The sequence below is a fragment of the Vombatus ursinus genome, unplaced genomic scaffold, assembly GCF_900497805.2.
Source record: "Vombatus ursinus unplaced genomic scaffold, bare-nosed wombat genome assembly UNPS02005659.1, whole genome shotgun sequence".
Taxonomy (NCBI): domain Eukaryota; kingdom Metazoa; phylum Chordata; class Mammalia; order Diprotodontia; family Vombatidae; genus Vombatus; species Vombatus ursinus.
Genome location: NW_020945437.1, coordinates 4,244,902 through 4,258,998, shown reverse-complemented (window position 1 = coordinate 4,258,998; position 14,097 = coordinate 4,244,902). Strand labels below are relative to the sequence as shown.

At 39.3% G+C, this 14,097-nt stretch overlaps 1 protein-coding gene across 1 annotated transcript; it reads left to right on the top strand.

Annotated features, from left to right (window-relative positions):
• The first annotated feature begins 736 nt into the window (after positions 1-736).
• On the top strand, positions 737-7,295 carry LOC114032723 (probable E3 ubiquitin-protein ligase TRIML1). The gene is made up of 6 exons (XM_027848105.1): positions 737-1,156; positions 3,372-3,467; positions 3,879-4,109; positions 5,071-5,093; positions 5,232-5,329; positions 6,763-7,295. Exons 1-6 carry the CDS (start codon positions 737-739, stop codon positions 7,293-7,295), a joined length of 1,401 nt encoding a protein of 466 aa, XP_027703906.1.
• The last annotated feature ends 6,802 nt before the right edge of the window (positions 7,296-14,097 follow it).

Below are 14,097 nucleotides of genomic sequence, written 5' to 3'. Positions count from 1 at the left end.
GTGACTAGACCAACCACTGTAAATTAACATGTTGGAACATTATTATGACATACAGTAAAGGGGGAAGCTATAATATATGATGCTGACTGAAATTTGTACCATCAGGAAAACCAGTATACATAGGGACTACAGCCATTTAAATGAAAGAAGGACAGGACAAAATTGTAATTATTTCTATGCTGGACCCCAAATTAGAGTTAAGAAAACTTACCTCCTTCATATCTTTGCAGATGTGTAGGGTATTATGGGTATGGATGACTGGAAGTACTGTCAGCCATAGTTAATGTATTCTTTGGTTCTTGGAGAACTGTTGTTGTTTGCCTGTTCAGTTGCTGTTCTAAGAGAAGACTTGATGTGGAGGGTAGGAGCCTTTCTTCAAATGACTGAGAAGTGAAAGGGAAAAGGAACAATAAAATTTAAGACAGACAGAAAGACACACACACACACACACACACAGAGTTCTTTAGAAGATATAATTGAAGTAATATTTCAGCTGGAGGTATATTCCTAGTCTGGAGAGTATTTGAGATCAGAGAGGACTCAAAATCACCACATTTTTTTACCTCACTTTCCCCAACTGCATAATGTAAAATATCGATCTTTTCCTTTTCTATAGAGGGTACTCTGAAAAGAAAATGAGATGAGAAAGGTGATCCATTTCAAGTGCACAAGTACTAAGGGCATTTCTGTCCCCAGATCCACTCACTGACCTTTTCCATTCTCTTTCCTCAGAAACATGGCCTCTTTCCCAGAACTGATTGAAAACTTCCAGGAAGAGCTCATTTGCTCCATCTGCAGGGATTACTTGGAAAACCCAATGTCCATTGAGTGTGGTCACAGTTTTTGCCATAGTTGCCTCCTCAGGAGCTGGCAGCAAGCCTCTCCCTCTTTCTCCTGCCCAGAGTGCAGGAGTGTCTCCCAGGTTAGGACTTTCAAAGCCAATGTGCGTCTTGGGAAACTGGCAGCCATTGCCAAAACACTAAGACCTCATTGTTTGCAATACCCTGGAAGCCATAGCAAGTGTGAGACACACCAGAAAGTGCAGAAACTGTTCTGTGAGGATGACCAGAGCCCAATCTGTATGTCCTGTTCTGAGTCCAACAAGCATAAGGCTCATACACTCAGTTGCATAGATGAGGCTGCTGAGGACTTCAGGGTATGTACTAGATTCATCACTCCATCCACAAGTGCATTTTAAATTTGCACTCCAGTCTGCAAAGATCATCCTAGGAAGACAGGTGGTGTTTTGATGTGCCAGTCACTGTGCTCTAAGTGCTCACAAGGCTGTTGTTGAAATGCATTGTGCTGTGTGCTCTGGCCTCAGCCTGAGCTTTTACTGATGGTCTGAGATCAACAGAAAGTTTCAGATGTTCAAATACTTCTTCTAACTTGGTTTGAAATGTCTACTCCTGTTGTGTTCAGGGAGAACCGTGAGTCTTTTTATTTTTTTTTAAATTTTTAAATTTTTTAAAATTTATTTTGATTTATCAACAATCACTTCCATAAGCTTTTGAGCTTTAAATTTTTCTCCCCCTCCCTTCCAACCTCCCTCCCCAAGACAGCATGCAATCTGATATAGGCTCTCTAAATACATTCCTATTAATCATATTTTCACATTAGTGATGTTGTGAAGAAGAATTAGAACCAATAGAAGGAATCACAAGAAAGAGGAAACAAAATAAACTCCATAGTTCTTTCTCTGGATGTGGATAGCATTTTCCATCATGAGACTTTTGGAGAAGTCTTAGATTCTTGCATTGCTGAGAAGGGCTAAGTCTATCAAAGTTAGTCATAGCACAATGTGGCTGTTATTTTGTACAATGTTGTCCTGGTTCTGCTCATTTCACTCAGCATCAGACCATACAAGTCTTTCCAGGTTTTTCTGAAGTCCACATGCTCATCATTTCTTATAGCACAATAGTATTCCATTACATTCATATACCACAACTTGTTCAGCTATTCCCCAATTTATGGGCACCCCCTCAATTTCCAACTCTTTGCCACCACAAAAAGAGCTGCTATAAATATTTCTGTATGTGTGGGTCCTTTTCCCGTTTGTATGATCTCTTTGGGATACAGCCTTAGAAGTGCTATTGCTGAGTCAAAGAGTATGCACATTTTTATAACCCTTTGGGTATAGTTCCAAATTGCTCTCCAAAATGGTTGGATCATTTCACAACTCCACCAACAATGCATTAGTGTTCCAATTTTCCCACATCTTCTCCAATATTTGTCATTTTCCTGTTTTGTCATGTTGGTTAATCTAATAGGTATGATGTGGTATCCTTGAGTCTTTTCGGTGAATGGAATCAGGTAATCTAAGATTATTAGGGCCATCTTCATCTGTTAGGATAATTGGTATCACCTTCATTCTTCATCAAGTAGAGAAGAGGGGCAAGACAATTGAACAATATTTGTCCTTTGTATTTGACACTCGAAAGTTACCTCCTGGTGGAGGTATACAGGACAAAGGAGAGATTATCTTGTCAGACTTGTTTAGGCCTAGATCTACACTTGCTCTCTTTCCTTCTTCATGTTAAGTCCTGCTTCACTCTCCTGAGGCTTGAATGTGAGGCAGGTAGGTGAGGGGCTTCTTGGTCCTCTACTTTGCTCCTAGGCTTGATTCTTTTCATGCATGCAACCAACCCGTACACACTGAATTACCTAAGACATTGAGAAAAGAATAACTGACAATGTCATAGGCAGCCCAGAAAATTAAAGTTGAACTAAGGAGAGAATAGCATAATCCTGAGCTATGCATTAAGGAAGTTAGGCACTCCAACTTCTATCTCAAAAAGACCCTGGAGAGGCTCTAGTCCTATTTCCTCTTTACTTTTTTGAGAAAACTGAGACATAGCCAAGTTAAGTTACATCCAGAGTCACACATCTATACAGAGGCAAAGGAGCCATAAGAATATCTTACTCCCAGGCCATATCTGTCTTCTTATAAGAAACTTGGTTGTGGGCTGAGGTTATGTATGATGGTGTCTATAGGAATCAGGTTTTCCTCTGAGACTTGAAATCCAAGACATGAACAGGATAAGTGGAGTGTGGAAGCACATTCCAGTGGAATGGGATGTCTGCTCTTCATTTGTAAAATTAGGGGGTTGAATGAGATGGCCTCTATCCTTTTCCCCTCTTGGGCCATCAAACTCAGAACCATGCTTTCTGTATAACTTGGACATCACACCATGGGCCACATAGGCCTGAAGCTCACAGTTTCATCTTTCACTTGTAGTTTTAAAAGTAAGGGCACTATTCTTTCATTATTAATTGGTCTCTCAGCCATTCACACATGAATAGTTTAGAATATGTAGAACTGAAATGCCTCATCGATAAAATAATTCATGTTTTTAAAAAAAATTTTATAGGAGAACCTCCAGGAAACTGTAACAGATTTGTGGAGAAAAACTAAGGATGTTGAACAACAGATGACTGATGAGAAGGTTAAATTGTCACTACTGGAGGCAAGTATTTATTTCTTCATCTCTCAGCAATCAACACATATTGTCTGCTGCGCTTCCCTCCAAGTATCCCTCCCAGAGAAGTAGGAGACATTTGCCTCCACTGAATGTTACAGTTGAGGATAGCTGGCAAGTGGAACAAGGGACAGTAATAACCAGGCTTAGCTGGTTGAGGGCACCATAGGAAGGGATGTGGTGTTTTCAAGCAGGAGAAGGGAGGATTGTGCTTGGAGCAAAAAGCACAGTGCAATGGGAACATTGCAGAAAATGCTCTCACTATGCATGGCCAACTTTGGCCACAGAAATGAACAAAATCAAAGTCCAATTGTGAGCTAAAAAGCTCATCACTCAACCATTGCCGCTTAATGTTATGTCATTTCCTGTATTTTGTCATTCTCATCTATTTCATTACAGAAGGAGGTAAAGACTCAAAAGGAAACTATTTCTTCTGAATTCCAGAAATTACAACATTTCCTGGATGAGGAGAAAAATGAATATCTATCAATTGTGGAGAGGCAGGGAAGGGCCAATGTGAAAGGCCTGAAGAAGAGAATAAGGGAATTATCCCTTCAAAATCAAGAATTAAGGAAGAGGATCAGAGAGTCAGAGGAAGTGTGCAGGAAACCAGATGTGGATTTGCTCCAGGTAAGGGATGGGAATTACGAGTAAGGAACATAAAAGATAAAACCAGGAGCTTACCAATGCCATCCACTTCTCAGAAAACCATGAAGTGGAGTACAAATGAAGAGTGCTTTAATATGCTACTGATCTCTTCCATCTCCAACTCTGATCTCCAAACTCATGATGAACTATTCCACAAGTTCAGAAAGCACACACAGTTTTTTAAATGATGCAATTGAACAGATTCCTTTGCATTTGTTTTACATATAATGTGTATTTTTTCTGTTGTGTACCTGTAACATCCTAACAAATAGTTGTATACTGATTACAATGCCAGATTTCAAAAAATACAGATCACCTTCCTTGAAAATGGATCATACATGCATGAATTATGTGCAAATATATGAAGGACATAAGATTTACTGAACATCTTAAAACCTTTCATTGCTCTCTATTTTTATGTTCTTTCTGAGACCTGTATCCCTCCAGCTGACATTGAGTCCCTTACTGTCCTGTCCAATCCTGGTGATACTTTCACATGCACTGTCACTCTTGTCCCTCCTCTTACAAGTTCATTGCATGAGGCAAAATATTCCTCTCTCCATTGCCACTGTACCAATCTCCCTCTTTTCATGTAGTTCAATAACCTCTCCTCCTTTGAGGTTCGTTCCAATTAAATTACTTCTGTAGCTGTGGAGACCATGCACTAGAGTAAGGAGAGGCTATTGGAACTATGATAAATGGGAAGGTCATGGCAATAGTCTAGGTAAGGTGAATAGGGTCTGAGCTAAAGTGGTAGCTGTGTGAGAGGAGAGAAAGGGGAATATATGTGAGACATGTTGCAGACCAAGAAGCTCCAAGATTCTTCCCTATTCTATGGGTTTCCCTGTGGCAATGAAACGGTGATCCATTCCAAAGTCTCATTTTCCTACCTCAAATACAGCGTTGGCCTAACCACATATCATTTTTTTTTTTTCCTCCTCAGGATATAAAAGGAGTGTTAAAGAGGTAGGTTCCTATTCTTCCTTCATCTGGAAAGCTCTAAACAAATTTGAGTTAACAGGCCTTGACTGAGTAAAGGGATGAAGACTGTGCCAAGATTCTTATGATTACTGGAGACCTAAACTTGGTGTTTGTTTTCCATAGGAATAAATCTGTGATCCACAAGGAAGTAGATATGTTTCCCGTAAAGACGATTTTTCGTCCTATCCCTGGAATTCTAGAAATGCTTTTAAAATTTAAAGGTGAGTAAAAAGATCTGTAACAAAGAGACAACATACCTCCAAGCCTTGACCAATTATCCTTTGGGCCAGAACCCATCTGGCTTTCACAGAAACTCAGAATCTTGCAGCCGGAAAGAACCTACCTCTATGGCCATCTAGTTTACTTTCTCAGAGAGAGAGTGATTCTCTCTGCAAAATATTTGATAAGTAGTCATCCAGACTTTGCTTGAAATCATCTGTTGAAGAGGAGCCTAATAATCACAAACACATATTTTTCTGGTTTTTTTTTTAATTGTTCTCATCACCAAGAAGGTTTTTCTCACATCAAGGCTAAATATGACTTTTTACAAGATCCAACCAATTCTCCTTGATCTAGCATCAGAAGTCCAGCAGAGAAATTTAAGGTTTCTTTCACGTGAAAACCATTCAAGTACTTGAAGACAGCTGCCATGTGACCCCTTAAATCATCTCTTCTCCAAAATACACAAGCCCAGTCCCTTCAAATCAGGTTCAAATGATGCCAACTGAAATTTATGGGGGAAATGTTTCAGGACAAGTTTCAGAACTGTTTCAGGAATATTAAGGTTGAGATGCCAGTGATGCCTGTGGGAAGGTTTGTCCTGGGAGTAGCTGAACAGGCAGATCTAGATTTCAGGAGATATATTAGAAAAATATTTGAAAAAAAATAAAAAAAGAAAAATATTTGGGACCCTCTGCACAAAAGTTAAATCCTTGACAACGAATAAGGTTGTTGAGGAAGACAATCACATCCTTATTCTCCAGGCTGTACAAGAAGAAATAAATCTGATGAAAGATTTTCCACAGATAGAGAGAAATTCAGAGGAATGAAGGGAGACACACATATACAAGAGAGAGACACAGAGCAAGGGATATAGAAACAGAAAGATAAAAAGAGGAGGAGACAGAGAGACAGAGACAGGGAATATAGGGAAGAAGGATGAAGGGAAGTGCAAAAAGATGTGAAAGAGAAATGGTAAAGAGAGCTGTAGGATATATCTTCCTTAGTCTTCCATGGTGCTTCTCAGAGGCACTGGTCTTCATCTCCCTCCTGTGCAGCCTTTGAACACTACCTAGAAGAGTCAGCATACCATGACTCTAATTTCATGAATTTCTAGATTCTAATTTCTAGAATCATGAATATGATCTATTAAATCCTGACATTGGTTAACCACTTTTTGTGAGACTTAGCAGAAAGAACCAGATTTTCCAAAACAGCCCCTAACACACTGTCACATCTACCTGACAACCCAAGACCATTCTGCTCCTCATACCATGGAACTGTTCTGCCTCTCTCCAGTCACTTTTTACAGTCACATATTACTGTGATCCCTTGATTGCCATTTCATAGTGTACACACCTGATCCCATCCCCTATAAAACAAAGCAAATCTCTGACAATACCATTCATTGAACCTCAACTTCTTCTCTCCACAGTGGACATCACTCTGGATCGTGACACAGCTGATCCAGGTGTCATCATCTCTGAAGATTTGAAGAGTATGAGATATGGAGGTGCACAGGTACAAGTGCCCATCAACATTGGGAGATTCAGTTATTTTGCCCAAGTTCTTGGTACTCAGTCCTTCATTTCAAGTAGACACTACTGGGCAGTGGAGGTACCAGACGACCCTGGATGGTGTGTTGGCATCTCTAATGGACCACCTACACCTGAAGTCTTCTTTGTGCTTATGGCTATACAAGGTCACATGGGTGGTCATCTTTATGCCATAGGCAAGCAGCACCTTTATTCTGTGCCTCATGTAAAATACTGCCAGAACTGTGTGTCCAACCTAATGGTGGGTATTTTCCTTGACTATGAAAAAGGAGAGGTGTCATTTTATAATGTTAAAGAAAGATCTCTTATTTTTGCCTTTGAAAACATTTCCTTCTCAGGACCTTTTCAACCTTTCTTCTGTCTTTCTAAGAAAATCCTGACAAATGATTGCTCTCTCATGATCTGTCCCTAATTGAGAGACATCAAAAACATATGTATTTATCCTTCAAATAAACATCAGGCACTCTATTCCATAATTCCTGTGTGTCATAAAATTTTAAAACTAGAAGGGCCCTCAGAGGGTACGTATCATCACCATCTAATTTCACACATAACAACAGAACTCTGGGGAGGTAAAATGACTTGCCTACCCTAAATAGGATTCTTGGACCTACCTCCCAAACCAATTATATCATTTGTCCATCGTGTGTAGTTTGTATATACTTATCTTTGTACATGTTTTTCCTCTGACCTTAGGATAATATATGCTAACATGACAGCAGAGACTATTTCCTTTTTTATTTTTGGTATTTGTATATTTTGTATTTTGTATTATTTGTATTGTAGTTCCTAGCAAATTGCCTAATAAAAAGTTCTTAATAATGCTGTTTGAATTGAATTGAATATATTCAACTATTCATAGGATCATCATCAGAATCATGTTAAGTTGGTAGGGAATTTAGAGGTCATCTAGTCTAGCTCCCTCACATAAAATAGGAGGTAACTGAGGCTCAGAGAGGTTTGGTGACTTGACCAAGTTCTCTTAGGTAGAGAGGGAGTGGCTGAGCTAGAGTTTAAAACTAGTTCCCTGTTTGCAAATCAAGCAAGCTTTCTAAAACCCCACACTGCCAATAGAACTAGGACAAGAGACCCTGATACTTGGAAACTCAGCCCATTGCTTTTACTATGAAGACACTAATGGAAAATCAGGGGGTAAGTGACTTGCCCAGTGTCACACAGCTAGTAAGTGTCTGAGGTCAGATTTGAACTCAGGTCCTCCTGACTCCAGAGCTGGTGCTCTACCCACTGTGCAACCTAGCTGCCCCTAAAGCCAGTATTGTCAGAGGCAAGACTTGAGCCCATATTTCTCTGCCTGGGAGGCTACATCTCTACCGGAATATCACTTAGATCCTCCTATCTCACACTTAAATCAGAAGAAATGATAAGTCTCCATACCCTCCCAGGAGTGTACACTTTTAACAACCCAAATATCCCTGTATTGGGAAGATATTTGAGTTAGGGACATATTGTTAAATCATGACATTGAGTTGACTTTGTCTTCCTATAGGAGGGCTTGGGAATTGGAAACTTTGGCTAATGAGATCACTATATTGTGTGGCTGGGAGGACGATTATGTCTTAGATCATCAGTGGGGAACCTGCTGCCTTGATGTTACATGTAGACCTGCTAGGTCCTCACGTGTGGCCCTTTGACTGAATTTAAACTTCACAAAACAACGCCCCTTAATAAAAGGATTTGTTCTGAAAAACTTGGACTCAGTGAGAAGGCTGCACCCAAGGACCCAGAAGGCCACATGTGCCCTGGAGGCTGCAGGTAATGGGATGTTAGAAGTGGAAAGACTTTGGTGATAAAGGTTATGAGTTCCATTTTGGACATGTTGAGTGTAAGATACCTAAATTCACATTTTCAGATTTGATTCTGGACATTAAGGAGAAAGATGAATAGAACCAAGAATCATAATTATAGAAATAATAATTGAGTTGAGAATTAAGTTGAGAAGGAAGGGAATTTTTAAAAGGCCATTAGATTGGCAAAAGCAGAAGATATTTTGATACGTCTACTCCTTTTCAAGCCACATGCTTCCCCAAAGTTGCAGACATTTTGAAAAGTCTGTTCCCATCAGAAGTAATCAAAGCAAAAAGATGTACAAGGAAGCCAAGAATAATTGAAATAGGAAGCCAACAAAAAACCCAAGTAGCCTAAATCAAGCTAACCAGGATGGACTAAAGTGAAATGACAGGATGATGGCCCTGGTGATATCAAAAATGGGTTCTGGAAACACAAAACTACTTTATAGCATGGTTGTGCCTCAGCCACAGGAATTTAAATTAAATGTAATACAGACATTGCTTTAATCTGCAAACATGAAAAAAAAATTTTCATAGCTGCCCTAAAAGGGAAAAGAATATGTGAATAAGTATTAACAATAGTACTGTGGGTCAGATTGGGCATTACAGAAACAAGGAAGCAGCTAACAAGAAAAGAAAAAAAAAACTTAGTATAAGGGAAGTCCACAAGAAGAGTTCCACTTAACAGAGTAATATGGGGTTTTCAAGGTATAGCAAAGATGAACTAAGTACCCAGTCAATCAGCAACACTTCAAAGCAGAAAGGAAATAGAGAAAATGTGTTAACCTTGGTGTCTCAAGAGTTTCCAGAGGTCGTATTTTTTCCTATGGGATAATGTATTGTCTATGGTTAATTGTATCAGAATATTTGCCAGGAAATATTGCTTTATTTGGCCTCACAGCCCAGATTAAAGCAAAAACTGGGTTTGGGGGGGTATACAGGAAATTGTTATTCAGGAAGGTAATACCTAATAGAGCTCTATTATTATACAGTACAGTAAAGAAAGAAAGGAAGGAAGGAAGGAAGGAAGGAAGGAAGGAAGGAAGGAAGGAAGGAAGGAAGGAAGGAAGGAAGGAAAGAAGGAAAAAAGGAAGGGAAGAAGGAAGGAGAAAGGAAGGGAAGCAAGGAAGGATACCCACACTATATGGAAATATAAGCACATATTGGTTTGTTCCTAGGAATACAAAAATCTCACCTGGAAGGAGGGGGAGGGAGTCGTGTCAGGGAGAGCATACATTTAATGCTGAGGTTCAAGTAGAGAGGTTTTATAACCTAAAAATTGGCTTGGTGATAAAAAAGCGATCAGTGACAGATGTGGGAGGAAGCATTCCTAATTAGACCTTGATATGGTGGAGCAATGCTTGGGATCAATACCAGGCTCAAGGGAGGCTTAGGTAGAGGGAGTTTCTTTATCAAGACCCAAATTGGGAGAAGGTTGGAGTTAACTATCTGAGGCAGCAGAAGAGTAGTTCACAGGCCATGTCAGTTGGTCAATAGTTTGATCTATTTAGAGATTGTGAGTATTAACCACTTGACACAGTTTTAGTATATATCAGAACAGTGGAATAGCACAAGCCTATCTCTTATGGCCCTTATGCTTTATGGACAATAGGAACACTTTGCCGAAGTGATTTATTTCATTGGAGTCTTATCATCATAACTATAGCATTGGACAACATAAACAATTACAATGATCACACATGTGTAAGACAGCAGAGACTTCCTTCAAGAGAGAATCAGTCAGACTCATCCTGCCCTTGCCAGATTGTGGGTTTCTCTGTCTATACAATCATGTACCTCTGTTTCTTTTCCCTATGAGGTTACTTTTTCTGGGAAGGTGTTTCCCCATACTTACAGGACTCATTTTCATCCTGCTCCATAGTATATATAGATGATTTCACTTTAAGGAAAAGCAATCTTTTAGTTCAAAATACAATGAAACCTAACCAGGAACCTACTTACTATTCAACATAAAACACTCAAGTGGGCATTTAAGCCCACCCCCTCCCCCAATAATCTGCATCCTACTTTTATAGTCATATATATATATATATGTGTGTGTGTGTGTGTGTGTGTGTGTGTGTGTGTGAATTTATGTTTATTTTTTCCTATTCTAACATCTCTGTTCCAGTCCAATTGGCCCATTAGCCATTCTGCAAACAATATAAACTATCCCTTGCCTGATTGTCTTTGGTCTTTCATGCCTGAAATCTACTTTCTCTTCACCTCCAACTCTTCCAATGCTTCCTTCCTGTCAAGGCTTATCTCAGGTATCACCTCTTTCAGGAAAATTTTTCTGATCACACCTGTTCTTAAATGCTCTCTTCCTCCAGAAAAAAATTTGACATTTACTTTGTAAATGCTTTGCATCTGTGTAGAGATCCATGTTCTCTCTTCCTAGCAGAATGTAAAGTTTTTGAAGTACAACCTGTTTCATTCCATTTTTTAAATTATTCATTATTTCTTTTTAGCATGCATTTTTAAAAATTTTGAGTTCTGAATTCTCTTCCTCCTTCCCCTCTCCCCTATACATTGTAAAGGCAAGAAATGTGAAGAATTTTCATATTTTAATACCTAGATTCAAGCCAGTGGAACACAGGCAGGCACTAGGACATTCAGAATTCTTCCTACTGATCATTAGAGATCTACATGTTATATTTGGGCTTCAGAGTGAGGCTTGGATGGACGCTGGAATTTCTACTGCCACCCAGTGGCTGATGGTGATGTTGTGCCCTGATTAATAATCTAGATCTTCATCTTCAAAGGCACATGAGCATAGATGCTCTGCTACATATTTTTTCTTCTGCATTGCCCAGGAATGTGGAAGGTACATAATTATAGAAGACATGGGTTCATTCATTAACAAACCTTGCAAGATGAATTCAAATTCAATTTTGACTAACCTACTGGATTTGTTGCCAAGAGAAATTGGCATTGAGTGAATATTCCTAGATTTCATCAAGGTTTCATCATATCTTTTGTGTTGTCTCAGTGAACACTATGAAGATTTGTCAGCTAGATGATAGGATAGTTTGAAATATTCAGAAATGATTGAATGATTGGATTAAAAATATTAGACATGAATGTATATGTTTCCAAGTTGTTGGGTTTTTTGTTTTTTTTTTGAGGTAATTGGAGTTAAGTGACTTGCCCAGAGTCACATAGCTAATGAGTGTTATGTGTGTGAGGCCAGATTTGAACTTAGGTCCTCCTGACTCCAGGGCTGATGCTCTATCCACTTTGCCACCTAGCTGCACCTTATATGTTTCCATTTAGAAGTGAAATACCACAGTTTCCCCTTCATTCTGTTTTGCCAAATTTTATCAATAACTCATATAGGGTTATCAAATTTGTAGATAGCATAAATACTTTAGCCATAGTTTGCTATGATTTTGGCTGATAGAGTCTATTGATATCCTCAGCAAAAGGTTTCTACAGACTAGAATGATGAACTAAATTGAATAAAGATGTGATTTAATAGTGATAGTAGAAAGGCAAATGCTTTGTCTTTTCATAGCTATTGTATAACCCTAACTCTAATACCTTCAACAATGTGGATCACTATTCATTCCTATTTCTTCATCCCCTTTGACTTCTATTTTTGTTTTCCCATTGGTGCGTTTCCTCATCTAGGAGTTCCCTACCCTAAGAAAACCAGAAGTTTAATCTTCATCCAGCATCATATATTTGTTTATTTCTGTGCATGCTTTATGCTAGAGCCCTCATCTCACCCTCTGGCTGTAAACTCTGTATGGATAGTTACAATACCTTAGCTAATTTTTTCATTTCCCTGGCCCTTACCACTGTGCTCTAAACAATAGATCTTTAACAAGTGGGCATTTTGTTGTTAGATGAAGCTACCAAGAAAGAATTGTCGAGAGAGAACAAATAAAAAAACACAGAGGTGCAGACTTTTACATTAAGCAGGCAAAAAGAAAAAAAATAGTAGACAGAAGAGGAAAATGAATCTTCTCTGACTGGTATATTCTACAAATAATACATAAACTTGAATATACTCTGACCTACTCAAATGTAAATATTTCAATATTAATATATACCCAAGCATACTCATGTTCTAAAAATATACTGCCTACATACACAGTGCTGCATGGGTCAAAGGGTCCGTTTGAATCCTCCTCTCCTCAGCCTCATTTCACACAGTACCTAAATTTCTAACTTCTGCCTTCCCTTTGTTCCTCCATTTTTTCATTCCCTACAGCAAATCCAGACTCAAGCTGTTTGGTCAGTATGCCTCCCAGATCATAGTGAGTATAATAAAGGTACTGGTGATTTTTGATGAAGTATTTCCATTAAAATTTTATTTTGCAAAGAAAGAACGAAGCTAGGTAGGTGCAGCCATTGAGCAGGAGGGTCAGACAGTCTGTGAAGGGCTTCTGGAAGAAGTTCTGATGAGGGGCTGTGGTAGTTCATGGTTGGTCTGTCCTCTATGTCCAAAATACTTCCCGGTAGCTGACCTAGCAGGTCTGTGGGGAGAAGGATGAGGGACTGGGAGAGTGCACACAGAAGGTTGTAACGGTGCAGAGGAAAAGGAAGATCTGATCTAGAGGGCTGCTGCTGCTGCTGCTGTTTTGTTTGTTTGTTTTTGCTTCATCCATTGGTTCTGGAATGCGATGTGTACCTGTGTTTCCAAGGGCATCTTCTCTTCCAGTTTGTGTAGCTCTTCTGCTGAAAGATATAGGCTGAACTGGAAGGAACTCTCCACGGTGCTGATCTTGGTCAGGAAAGGCTTGAGAAAGCAGCAGGGTTTGAGGAGGCTTGAGATTTCTAGATCTGAGTCAGACAAAAGCTACCCCTGCTGGCATCAGGATTAGCCTCCCAGCAGCGAGACCAGGATAATCCAGCTGAAGAAATCATTCATTCGGCAAGCTCAAAGGGGTTGTCACTGTTAGAGTCTCAGCCTTCTGGTTCGACATTTTTGGGTTGCCACAGAATGAGTGGTTCCTATGTTGACTTGTGTAGAGAACTTTGTCAGAAAGACTACTTTTTTTGGAGTCCTCAGCAATCCTGAGCAGAGCTAGCACAATGGAAGCTCTGAGTAGTTCTTTAGCTTCTTTGATAGAGCCACTTTATGGACTAATGGACCTTCTGTAATGTTGGGTCTGATAGCCTGGGGTCAGGAGGAAGAGGTATGCTGAAGGGTTTCTATCTCACTTGGATTTTATAAAATATATTTGGAGAAGTGTGGCCTATAATAAATGAAAGATGTCTTTCTTTTAATTCCAAAAAAACAAAATTAGGCTAACTTATTTTTAAGTTAATTGTGCATTGATAATGTCACTCGAATAGGAGTCAGAATATATGGGTTTAAATCCAGCACCTCCAAAACTTGCTACCTGTGTAACCTTGGTGAAGAGACTTAACTTGTCTGGGCTTCAGTTTCTGCAT

Bases quoted from the DNA above. Each gene is read 5' to 3' on its own strand.
- LOC114032723 (XM_027848105.1), top strand. From the start codon at position 737: ATGGCCTCTTTCCCAGAACTGATTGAAAACTTCCAGGAAGAGCTCATT. The intron at 1,157-3,371 runs GTATGTACTAGA...AAAATTTTATAG, and splicing joins AGGCTGCTGAGGACTTCAGG to GAGAACCTCCAGGAAACTGT. The intron at 5,330-6,762 runs GTGAGTAAAAAG...TTCTCTCCACAG, and splicing joins AATGCTTTTAAAATTTAAAG to TGGACATCACTCTGGATCGT.